Source organism: Topomyia yanbarensis, chromosome 3, assembly GCF_030247195.1.
Source record: "Topomyia yanbarensis strain Yona2022 chromosome 3, ASM3024719v1, whole genome shotgun sequence".
Classification (NCBI taxonomy): domain Eukaryota; kingdom Metazoa; phylum Arthropoda; class Insecta; order Diptera; family Culicidae; genus Topomyia; species Topomyia yanbarensis.
In genome coordinates this window covers 398,349,430-398,362,411 of record NC_080672.1, presented here as the reverse complement: position 1 = coordinate 398,362,411, position 12,982 = coordinate 398,349,430, and the positions used below count along the sequence as shown (strand labels likewise).

General features: G+C 37.2%; 1 protein-coding gene across 2 annotated transcripts; it reads right to left on the bottom strand.

The window, feature by feature from the left end:
- Positions 1–3,292: 3,292 nt before the first annotated feature.
- On the bottom strand, positions 3,293–12,982 carry LOC131692399 (uncharacterized). Of its 2 annotated transcripts, XM_058979418.1 has the most exons (8): positions 12,893–12,982; positions 12,603–12,828; positions 5,192–5,531; positions 5,029–5,128; positions 4,018–4,341; positions 3,851–3,965; positions 3,549–3,786; positions 3,402–3,429 (listed from the first exon to the last, which is right to left on the bottom strand). In XM_058979418.1, exons 2-8 carry the CDS (start codon positions 12,652–12,654, stop codon positions 3,423–3,425), a joined length of 1,176 nt encoding a protein of 391 aa, XP_058835401.1. In that variant the 5' UTR covers positions 12,655–12,828; positions 12,893–12,982; the 3' UTR covers positions 3,402–3,422. The 2 variants fall into 2 exon arrangements, with proteins under 2 accessions (XP_058835400.1, XP_058835401.1); XM_058979417.1 differs by having other exon boundaries at positions 3,293–3,786.

Here is a 12,982-nt window from a genome sequence, read left to right as displayed (position 1 = left end):
TTGCTAAAAGCATTACTAGATGCTGCAATAATGTTTGTTTCGTTTTGACAGATCGATGTTATATAACACAACATAAAGCTGATATAATGTCAAAATAAAAACGGTTAAAATGGAAAAATGAACGTTTTCTCATTTTCCACTTCTTATTTGTCAGATACAGCATTAACATCACCACAAAATTTCAATTCCTTCCGATTTTTTTATTTTTATGGGATTCGAACCATGATCATCTGACATCAGCTTCATAGGAGGTAGGCCGTTAGCACTCTTATCTGTGGAGGATAGTTGCCGACGGAATGATATTTGCAATATATGAATAACGTTTTACATTATATAGCCTTTGTTAATGCAATGACACGTCGGTATAGAAGGAGAGGTGAAAACATTTGTCATTTTTTGAGCAGATTAGTATATATCGTGTGGCTCTCGGATCGCGAAATATAAACATCAACAAACGAAGCAGAGATAAGTTTTTAGTAGATTCCGAAACTTGGTTAGTATTGACATCTTTTAACGAGAGCGCAGCGTCTGCTAATTGTATTTTACAACAAATTGTGCAGATGAAATAATGAGCATTTGGTGGTTTCTCTATGATATGCTTCATCTGAGTTGGAAATTATAGGAATGCATACTTGTGTTGTTTAATTTCATGTATTCCTCCACGGAAATAGGATTGCTCAAAAGCTATACAGTGCTCCGATCTTTTGCCCCATTCGTAGAAAATTGTCCGTTTGCCACACTACTCTCCATGTTGTTTCAGGTTGATATTTTTTGATTAGAACATTTTCTTCATAAACGTCAAATTATTTTAATGTTTCATAACTTTTAGTTCATGCATTATATGCTTTTCAAGTGTAGCACAGTAGAGCGTCAAAGCATTTGTAAATGCAATGCGATCAAACACTAAACCGTTGCTCTAAAGATGTGTATAATGCCTGTTACATTGCTCATACACGCAGAAAAAAATATTGTGGAACCAAACGATTCTTATGTCATATCAAACAATTTTTCATGTTATATATGGGCTAACCAAATTTTAGATTAAATGCAACCAATTTAATTGTCAGATCAATCTTTCAGGTATCGTTTAAACAAACATCGGTTTGATCGAAATAAAAAAAATGTTTTTTGGAAGAAACTTTGTTTATTATTAAATTGAGCTCCGATTCTCATAGTTACAACAAGCAATATCAATTGATTCAAATAGCCGGAATGATTGGTTTAACAAAATATTCGTTTGAAATAACTTTTTCTTATGTTTGTTTGAACTAAACGATCAGTTTAAAACAACAACCAGATTTATTGGGCTAATAACATTTTTGGATTAATACAATTTTTCTATGTTTAGATTAACCTTAATTTTCCTTGATTCAATAAGGATTCAACATTGTTTGTGCTTTAAGATAAGCTAAAATTAAAATTATTTAAAATGAAGGTTTATTTAGTATATAAAGGTGCGAAATAATGATCGATAATATTCCCTATAGGTGAACTTGGACCGGCGCCCCTAGGTAATACTGGAGCCTCAGCTCTTGTCACCGGGAATGTGCTGCTCTAGCAAAACCACAGGGAAACCAACCAGCCTGGAAAGCATCAGTGTCTGTATCCGGTCGCCATTTGAGGTTTCAATTACCTCCCAGTAACCTGTTATCCAAAAACTCAACCTTCCTGTACCTGTACTGGCCGGACGTAAGCAAATACTAGGGCGACGTGTACCAACTGCCAAAGTGTACGTTGATGCTACAGGTCGACCATCATTTGCCAGTAGAACAAATTTCTGAAAATGTTCAAATTTTAGTGGACTCTCGTGTCCAGTCAAACAAATTTGTGTGATTTCGCAAGCTGGTTTTCGCGGAGCTTTATCTTTTCCTGAATGGTACTCACATATTCCTTCATTCCAGATGAAAAATCCCATTCCGATGCCGCCCGTAAAATGTTTATACTCTTCTCTGAACCAGCATCTTCAAGCACATTTTTCTGACTGTTTAAATTTTAAAAAAAACTGTAACCAAACGATTTGTCATACACAATCAAAATGATATAATTCACGGGTGCCTGCATTTTGGAACCGTTTCTTGCAATATAAAGTACATTCAATGAATGGTGATCTGGCGCACGAAACGTAAATATTAACATAACTATTCAGTTGAAACGAAGATTGACGCCCATTACGTAACTTGTTTGTACATATTTCTCTTTTTCTTCAAATTCTCTCGTATAAAATGACCTGCATTCATATTCTTAAATGTGGATACCTTTCGCTTAGACCATTTTGGAATCGGTTGCAATGTTTTCAATGTTGCTAAAACAACATGGTAACGGCATTGGAATGAAAATTCAACATGATTGTTTCAAAAAAGTTATCAATAGACTCAACAAGAGACTTTGTTGAAAATCTAGCCAATATATTTATGTTATTACTGCAAAACAATTTATTTACCTTTACCTGTTTTTCGTATTATTGCAGCCAGCTTTCTTAGGTTATTCAAGAACCATATTTTTTATTGACATAACCCTTACATTTTCTGCGTGTAAGAGGCAATGTCTTGAAACATTTGGGATGTTGTGTTATGGTAGCACTGCTGTAAGAAAGTAGTTTTAGAGCAAATGAACATTATCGATGTTAAAATACTGCTTCAATATAATGCATGTGGTTATTTGGGTACATTATAATACACAAAAGTTTTGATTAATTCGCTTCACCCAAATTTATAAAAAAATGGTCAAGAAAGTGTTTTTACGCTGAAACCCATATTTCCTTTTATCGTAATATAAGCCTTTCAATTCCCGAGGAAAACAAAACATTTTGCACTGCAAAAATCGGTTGAGGTTAGGTATTTCGTGAGGCAAACAAACCAAAATCCAAAGAGAATAGGAAAAGAGACGAACACGGAAATAAAAAACAACTCAAAATTGGCTTCTTTTGACTCAATCTTGGACTATCGTGGAATAAGGTAAATTTGAGTAAAAGTAGATATACTTAATTTTGGGTAAATTGGTGGAACCTATTACTACGTAGAATTGACCCATTTAAAAAAAGCCAGTGTTGTGTAAATTTAACTTACTAGATGGTAAAAAAGATGGGGAGAGGAACCAGCTGAACTAGGTGAATTTAAGTCACTAGATAATAAAAAAGATCCATTGTAAGGTTAACGATATCAATCTATAAAAATACACAAATTAAGTGGAAGGAATTGTTTGGATATGTGATAAATAGAATGCAGATAAACATAGGTTATAGATTCAATGGTTTTATTTGAAAATGTTTTTTTGAATTTTCAGTTTTGCGATAATTAAGAATTGTTACAAGATATTATTTGGATAGTGAATTCGCCAAAAACTCTTTGTATCGTACAGTTAAGTCTGTAACAGCTTTACACTTGCTGTAATCTTTTGTTCCCCAGACGTTAACGGAAATTAGGTCATCCACTTTTCGAAGCAACACGGGTACCGGCAACCCAAAAACGACAAATGCTTTGAATAAAATTTCGATGGCCCGTGTGCTAGAATTACCGCACGGAATGACGTTTTGGTTAAAAACAACGTACATGTTACCTCTCTTATAGCGATCAGCAATGCAAATTATGTGTGGTTCAATTATTGTTGCAGATGATTGTTGCACAGCGAGTTTTTCGTCAAAACCGATCTCGGTACGCACGTAGCTTTTCCATCTTATCAAGGGCGCAGCTGCTATCTCTTCCATACTAGCATTTTCGAGAACGGTGGTACGTTTGATGCCTCTATTTGACAGTTTTTTAATCAGCCTCAATGCTCCTCTGACAAAATCTGATTAGGGAAAAACAGGAATTAGAGAAATATAATTACTTGACACAATTATAAAATCTCTTACCATCTTCTACCATACTCCAGCTAGCATTGTCGAATAACAATCCTGCACGGAGTAGTGTTTGCAAATCTCCAAGAGCGTGAATATTCGTCTGGATACGATCAAATGCCTGTATAATCTGTAGAAGAACTAGTTAAAATCTCGATGATACACTATAAAATGCTACTAACCATTTCACCTTCATACGCCAATAAATGAGGAAATGTTTTTACTATAATATGAAAGTTATTTTCCTGTAGAAGTGCTTTATGCAAACTATGCACCTGAGCCATTCCCTCCGCTACTTGCCGAGCGTTTGTAGCTGTTGGGATAAGGGCGGCAAGATGCGCAGCCAGTTGCACCAATTCATCCTCAACAATAATAACAGTTTTCTTAGTTCGCCGAAATAGCCTATCCTCGGGAAGTAAGTCCTTTCGCATGTTGCTTACTCTCGTTTCGATTAAACCCGTATGTGGTCCTCTATCCAAACCACCGTTTTTCCAAAAGAAGTAAGACTGAAATTAAAATTAAGGAAGAGATTGATCTGAAATGTCGCAAAAATTCGATAAATGTAGTTTTAATCTATTCCATGTATGATTATATTGTTCAATAATGCTTGAAATGTGCTTTCAGTATCCGTATAAATATACAAACATGTTGTTTTTAACTTATGAAATATGCGGTTGGGGTAGGTTAGCAGTGACGCACGCGAGTCACGTTGGTGACCAATATTCAGTTCTATTGCAGATATTTAGCACTTTTCATGAAAGTAATTTAATTTCCATTTGAATACTTATTTGCTGGTTTACCCACAACTTACCCTTTTACCCCTCAGTGCATCAAACACTTTGACAAAATTTCAAGATATTGCCAACAGTCTGCCCTTCTATGCAGCGTGTTTTATTTTACTCGATCTGCCCGAATCAAAGCGGTAAAACATGAAAATTGAAAACACCGCCAACTAGTCCCGAAGTCCCTATATAATCAGTTTTCACACAATGTCCATTATATGCCTTAAGCGGCCCTTACACGTACAATATTTTTGTCAATACACAGTATTGACGATATTGCTTCAATACATCAATCCCATTTGAAATGCACATCGTCAATACAACTTTTTTACATCACACGTTCAATACTTTTGTCAATACTCTCTAGTATTGACAAAAATATTGAACATGTAAAGCGGACATTAAACTCACCTCCTTTGGTGCGTTTTCTGAGACGCAAGTGTTCTCCAACTGAGGAAACTCATCTAAGATATGGATTGCAAGATCTTGTTTTTGCTGCCAAGTAGGATACCTTTAATGACAATAGTAGTAATTAGCATTAAGATAAAAAGTAGCATCTATAATGACCGCATACTTCTTTTCACGTAAAATTTGATGTTCAAAGAAATGTTTTGTGAGTATACGGTTCATATAGAGCATTTTTTTCGGTTCAGGGACTATCCCGCAATCCAACTGCCGAGTTAAAATCTTTAGAAACTTAGGTTCCTTAGCAAGGATGGAGCGTATCGACTCTCTTTGCTGTTCCTCGTTGAATAGGTTTTGTCCGTTTTCTGCCACATTTTCAGAAACAATATTTTCAAAGTGTCGTTCAATAACGTTGAGAATGATTTTGCGAGGGCCTTTTTCGATGATACCCATTTCAAGCAAGTCGTCTTCATTCAATTGCCAAAGGGACACGTTGTCTATAAGGTTCGCTGAAATAATAAAAAAAAGAAAATACGATGACTTAAGTTATTGTTAAATACGAATAGACACCAATTACCATAAGATAATTCAAAAAGTAGGTTTCACACACACACATACTAATACAGAAATACACACACATATATGCACATATAATGCGATCCTGGCATATCCGGACATATTCAGGAACTTCCCCGTAATGTGGAAGTCGGGCCGTCAGTGAACCGGAAGCTACGCTCCACTCAGAATCGCTGGATGGATCTCAGCACCTACTGACTGGGTCATTGAGTAGGCTAGGTTCACCACCGGGGACTAAATCGGAACGAAGCGGGGAGCTAAATGGCTCAAGGAAATGCAAATCGGTATCGGGAGAAACCTACCGCTCAGTTTCGGGAGAACTTCTCTCACTGGGGAATTCTTCGTCGGAGTAGGCTAGATCCATCCTCGTGGACAGACCGAGTAGTTCGCGAACAAGATTTTAGTATAGTCGGGAGCTGAATTGCTTATCGGGGAAATGGAGCGAAATGGAACGAGAGGGGAACCAAAGGGCCTAAGGGAGTTGCGGTGGTGAATGATACCGGATAGGGTGCCAAAGGGCTCAAGAAGTTGGGGTGCTAAAACCATAGAAGAATCGGGAGAACTTCCTTCACCGGGGAACTCTCCGTTGGCGTAAGCTAGATTCAGGGACTAGACCGAAACACTACCATTCGCGGATCATCGGGGCACCAGCGAACCGGAATCGCCGAACTGACCTCAGCACCTGGCTAGTTTCGGGAGAACCTCTCTCGCCGGGGAATTTTCCGTCAAAGTAGGCTAGGTTCACCGTCGGGGACTAGACGAAGTAGTTCGCGAATAAGTCGGGAGTACAACAAGTAGGTAATGCTGAATGGTACGAGAACAGGACTTGCCATGCTTAAGGGAGCCGAAGGGCTCGGTAAATTAGACAACCTGAAGTTTGCCGTCCAGATTGTCTTCGTAGGGGAAGAGCACTAAGTCTCGACCCACAGCAAGTTTTCCAACTGCCATGCAGAAAATGCCAGTCTATGTAGATGGTGGAGAAATAGTGGTGTGTCGAGAGAAACGCACAAAAATATACACACAGTTGCGCGCTCACGTTAATACAACTTATAGAGACACACTATACACAAGTGCACGCATACATATATGGATAACCAGGTATTCATACTTATACAAATACGCATACCGATTGGCACACCTACGCACCATACGAGTGCGCCAAAATTCTTTGCATGAAAAATAAATTTAGAGTATAATTGTTTAACAATTTATTTAGACATTTTATAATATTTTAGTTATCATTGTATTTTAAGCTAATGTAATGGAAACTTTCTAACTCATCTCCTAATTGCCACAAGCTGTAGCATTTTCTGCTCAATAAATTTTCAAAAATGATTCTTACGACATTAGAGGAAATTGTAACTTTATATGCTAGAAGTTCTACATCAAATTTAACAATATCCAATTCTTGAATAATGAAAAATATGACAGAATCACACTCGACTATTGCTAGAAGTATGCCATATGATTTAACAGAGCATTTTTCGTATTTGACAACAAAACCAGGACAAAAAGTGATTCCATTAATTTCAAGATGACTAATTGTTTTTATTTCGGAAGGTAGATCGAATAGCAACAGGGAAGTGTCTAATACACTTTTTTGTATTAGTGATGATGAAAGAATTGTTGGTTTATCAACAAGATAATTATGTTTTAAAATAGAATTAATTTGCTTCAAATTCAGTCTCTTTGTGAGGCTAAGGGATAGGTTTTTAAAATTGCCACAGGTTTTGCTTTGAGATTTTGATTCTTTAAACTTGGCTTCGAACATCATGCAACTGAAATTTGCAATAGGGCCATTCTCTCTGCACACTTGAGCGTAATGTACAATGTGATGAATTTTGTTTATGGCGTTAGCACACGGAAAACATATCTTAAACAATTGATGAAATTTTGTGACAGATTCTGACAAATTTTGAACCATTTCTGAAGTCACTTTGTGTGAAAAACTAATGTAAGTAATTTGAAGCAAAGCTGCTATTATCTCTTGATACTTCTCATTGGACTTCAAAATATTGGTAAATATGAACGGAAAACTACGCAATAGTAGCCAACATTGAGCCGCTGACTGACTTAGATTATTATTTTTACTTCTCAAATTAAGTTTGCTGAAGTTTGCAGATGGCTTGTCTCTAATCTCAGTATCACCGTATTCAAATTTGTCAATTAACTGATTTATACGATTTTCAGTAATTATTTTGTCTCGAAACACTGCTGCTTGTAAAATTTTTTTAAGAACCATCGGAACCACACCTTCCAAGAGGTCGTGCATAGGATCTAGCGTGCGGCTTGATGGCCACCTGAAATAGTTAAGCATATGGAGAGCGCAACTAGTTTTTATTCCGTACAGACTTGATGGTATTTGAGATTCTTCACATGCAATTAGAGAATTTTGAACTTTTTCAATAGTTCTAAGGGGAAATTTATCACTGAAATCTCCTGATATCAACTCATTTCTACTTATTTCGCAAATCCTGCAAAACATATTAGCAGATGGTCCCAACATGCCGTATATATCGTGCAACGCCAATGTATCCCCGAGTACGTGAACAAGTACTGCCCGTAAAGTCCAGATTCCGGACTCTGTTTTAACTGGAACTCCTTCATTTGATTCTAATCGCGAAAGGTCATTAATTAAAGGTTGTAGCACTGTTTTGTACCTAGCAGAGCCGCAAAAAAAAAACAAATAAAATAAATGCGCTGTATCAATAGGTTTTTGATTAACAAAGAGAAGACCGGAGCAAGTTGATATACGTCATTTCATTTGGCAGTTTTGTGTGTTTAAGCCAGAGTCTACAAAAATTGACATCCCCACGTGAGCTTGAAAGAGAAACAAAATTCTATTCATGCTCGCCGGGATGAATGGCATATTCGGTTCGCATTTAAAAAAAAAAAGCATTTCATGTGGCGTTTCAAATTAAATTCAAACAAATTCCACGTGAATACGACATATTTATCCATTGAATGTTCATTGCCATGCTATTGAGTCGTAATATTCACGTGTAATTCATTTGGAAATTTTAGTCAATGGTATTTCTTATGATGTTGATGTGCTTTTCACACCATGTTCGCATGAATTTCATTTGAAAACCGTATTTCTCACGCTCGAATGGATATTCAAGTGGCAACCGTGTGCGTTTCATGTGTTTGTGGATTGAAATAATTCAATAGATTTCCAAATGATGTTAACGTGTTAAGTTTTTTCAGTGCAGGTTAAGTTAAATGTTGACATTTTCATGAGTTCCTTCGTGTCATCTTGTAGAACTCAATATCCCAGTAGAGAGATATCCACAGGGTCAATTAAATTGAAAATTAAAAGGAAATGATTGAGCAGCTCGGCTGTTTGAATGAATGAATGACACGAACAACTACAAATTGAACATAGTAGGACATGATTTGAAATGTGGTCCTCTCTCAAGATCAAAACAACCTGTTGAAAATTTGCAGCTCGGTCTGCACTCAAGCATTCGATTCTGCGTAAAACCACAGACTAACAGAAATAACATTATGAGGGAATTTCCACAAAAAACATCGAACCGACGATTTTCCCAGAACACTAGGTCTACTATGTTGAAGGGAACCTGAGATGTCTTTATGCCATGCGAGACTGGCGACAAGCAGCCATGGACGGAGTGAACTAGAGATGACTTCTTGATACGGCAAAGGACATAAAGAGTTTGTATTATCAAATTGTTCCGGTCTATCCTACCTAATTATTCTATCATCTTACCCGTACTGTTTGAGGACACTGGATTTGACCATCAACGCCATATAAATACTATCCAATGATGAGTTTATTCGTGGATCAAAGTTTTCAATTTTGAAACAGATATTGGTCATTTTATTTTTGCTTTTGCGTGAACCGAGTGGGTTCAGATACTCTCCATCGTCAATGTGAATTGAGAGTCTCAAGCAATTTAGATGAAGTTGGAGTAAAGGATGGGTTCGAAAGTGCTCACCATCTTTGAACGTTTCAAGCGTATCATCTGTCCTCGTTGTTTCCTTTTCAACCATCGCTCTTGCCTTGGTGTTAGACATAATGAGTTGTAGTGTCTCTAGAATCGATATGTAGTGAAATACATCTTTCTGGACTTTTACTTTCGTAACGTATTTATGTCTTCGAAATATGCGCTGAACTTTTTTCCCTCTTGAACGGTAGACTACGACACGTCGTAATATTTCGCGCTTTCCCAAAACAGTCTCTATCGGTTCCGGAACTGAACAGCCAGCTTTCCCAGACAAATATGCAATATTATCAGCAGGAAACTTAACATCTCTAGTAAAGTCAGGAATTTGCAATTCATTGATAAATCCTACAGTATCCTTGTCTTCTAGCAACTTTTTCGTTGTTAGGAAAGATTTTATTTTTGTCATTGTATACTGCTGAATCCACTCCGATACGAAGACATATCCGTCAATGAATGACTTTAATTTAGTCTCTGGAAGAGATACATCACACCTGAGATCTGTTATCATATTAGAAACAGCATTTGTGATATCTTGTAATGAAACGGGACTCTTATAGAAAAATGGATTTTCTATTTCTGGTTCTGAGCAATAATCGTTACTCGTTTGTGTTGGCTCTGTAGTCTGATGACTGTTGGATTGCAAGTCAAAATCTGGTAAAGGATGCTTTTTCAATATGTGAAGCTTAAAACTTTTGAAATACGAATAAATTGATCCACACAACGAACATTTAAATGGGGATTCTGCTTGTAAACTTATTGGTATTTCATGACGCGTCACAAAATGATGCTTAAGTTCATCTATGTATCCTTCGACGAACAGGCCACAATCCTGAATGTGACATTTAAAACCTTTAAAAAAATATAGTCGTTAAACAAATATTAACGTGTGCGTAACTCGAGTAATCGTACGGGGACAAAATCTCGTATGGGGCGGGCATAGCGTAGTTGGAAAATCGATTGCCTTGTACGTAGCTCAGCTGTGTTCAATTCCCAACTCCACACGTAGGGTTATAGATTTCTCTATCCCGAAAAATAGGCAAATGACCCTAAGGTTAAACCAACGACACTACCACACCGAGCTGGGATACACAACACAACTGCGCAATGAAAAAACCACAGCCACTTTTTCAAAAGCACCATCCAGCTAAGCCGATGGTTTTTCCAGCAGGTATTTTGCATGAATTGAATCTTGATGGACTAATAAATCGACTGATATTCTTCTTTTAGAGTTTTAAAAAGGTTTATATGGATAATCCGGTGGCAAAGCTGAACACAAATTTTCCTAAGCACACTACCAAGCGTTCAATTCTAACACATGCTTAAAAACGTAACTTGAACCACAGATAACAGACGTTTAGGCTAGAACAAAATTTCTTCAAAAACGTGTGTAAACTTTCAAATTAATAAACGTTGGAAATCCGTGTTTCACTATTGCCATCTGCGCAACTGTTTGCTAGACGTGTTTGACAGCTGCACCCTAACTGCATTGTATCGATCACTGCGCCATCTGCAAACGTTTGCCAAACGTGTTTCAGACGTCTAATTTATTCGGAATTTCAGTAGCGGGTATTTACACACGATTCAAATCGAGCCTAAACGTCTGTTATCTGTGCTTGAACCTTTACATACCATGTATGACTAGCGCCGCCTAGTGTGAGAACTTTGAAATAATTTATACACCATGCATTGGTCAGTGCTGATAAATATTACCGAAAACACTACCCTTCCAAATTATCATGACAGAATTTTAAAAAGTAACATGTCCACTAACTCTGCCGTGCAGATTTATTCTAAACCAATCTTCTTGTCGTCGGATGAACAGTGGTTTATAATACAATCTTACAAAATTATCACACTTTTCAAGGTAGATCATAAACTATCACATGCTAAAATATTGCAAGTTCACCAGCGCCGCGTTTGGAATCATCGGTAACCCTTGTCCTCTCGAGCAATTTTGCTAAAAGTAACATCGGCCTTCTAAACATCGGCCGCCAATCGAAAAAATATGATCATGACCCAAGAGAAGACCTGACCTCCACTTGTAATACAGAGAAAATACCAACTCATCACGTTGATTTTTGATTGCTAGCGTCGCCAGTTGAAGAAATTATAAAACAAATTCGTTCAAACTTACAACTTTTTTGAACACCTCAAATTTCTATTTCCCTACGTTCCAAAATACAGAGAAAATATCATTTCATAACGCCAATTTTTGCACACTAACGCCCCCAATCGGAGAAATTCTAAATCAAATTCACAAACCAAGAGAAGGTCTGCCCTAGACTTGCAACTATTCTGAACAGCTCAAACCATTGTTGCTCCCACTTACCAAGATACAATGAAAATACCATCTCATAGTTGATTTTGCACACTAGCACCGCCAATCGGAGAAATTCCAAAACTTATTCATGACCCAAGAGAAGGCCTGCTCTAGACTTGGAACGTTGTTGAACACCTCAAAGCACTTTCCTAAATACAGAGAAAATACCATCTCAAAGCACTTTTAGTTATTGTTGAATAGACAAACGAATAGAGTAGGTACAAACAGAATGAAGATTAGGGATGATCGACAAACTACAGATCCACCCATGCAAAACGAAGTACGAAAGGCAATTTTAGAGCTAAAAATAGCAAGGCCGCTGGAATTACGAAATCCTAGTCGAACACTTAAAGATCTGGAGAGAATCCACTGCATGATTGGGATGATCTGAGTGGAAGAAGAACTCAAATTCCTTATTACCGCTGTCTCGGCAATGAGAAATCCGCTCACTAGGAAACCTGACAACACATCATCAATCAGCCCACTGAATTCTCACACCAAATTTCCCAAAGAGCGAAGCAGAATGTTTTGAACAATAAATAGCAGCAGCGATTTGTATCTTGATGTAAGATAAAATAAAAAGGGTAAAGGGTTCCGGATCAACTGGTATTGAGTTTTACAATTCGTCTTTGCGAATCAAAACCATTTTGATTCGTAAACTATGTAATACATATCTATAAAAAGTTTATATATAAGGTAAGTAGAATGAGACTTACCAGTTAGTTTTTCGTATGACCTATCGTCTAACTTTTTGTGAAGTTGTTCCATTTGCGATATTTTCAAGGCGGAATTAAAGCTCGCAAAACTCTCACCAGACGTGATGTGTACCGCGTTATACGGTTGCGGAATGTAAACAAATTTCGTGGGGTGTGCAGGATTTTTGCCTCATGCAATTCACACAGTTCAAAAAATGCAAGCAATCCTGCTGGGGGTGTCGGATATCTGAAAAATAAAACAATCTGTTAGGTAACTTGTACTTCACCAGCGCGTTGAATTTACAATTTACCTGCAATTTACTGTAATGCACTCGCCAATCTGTGTAACGAAAAAAGCGTTGTTTTCTTCTCTGGGTAGAAACTTCACCGTTGTCGTGATC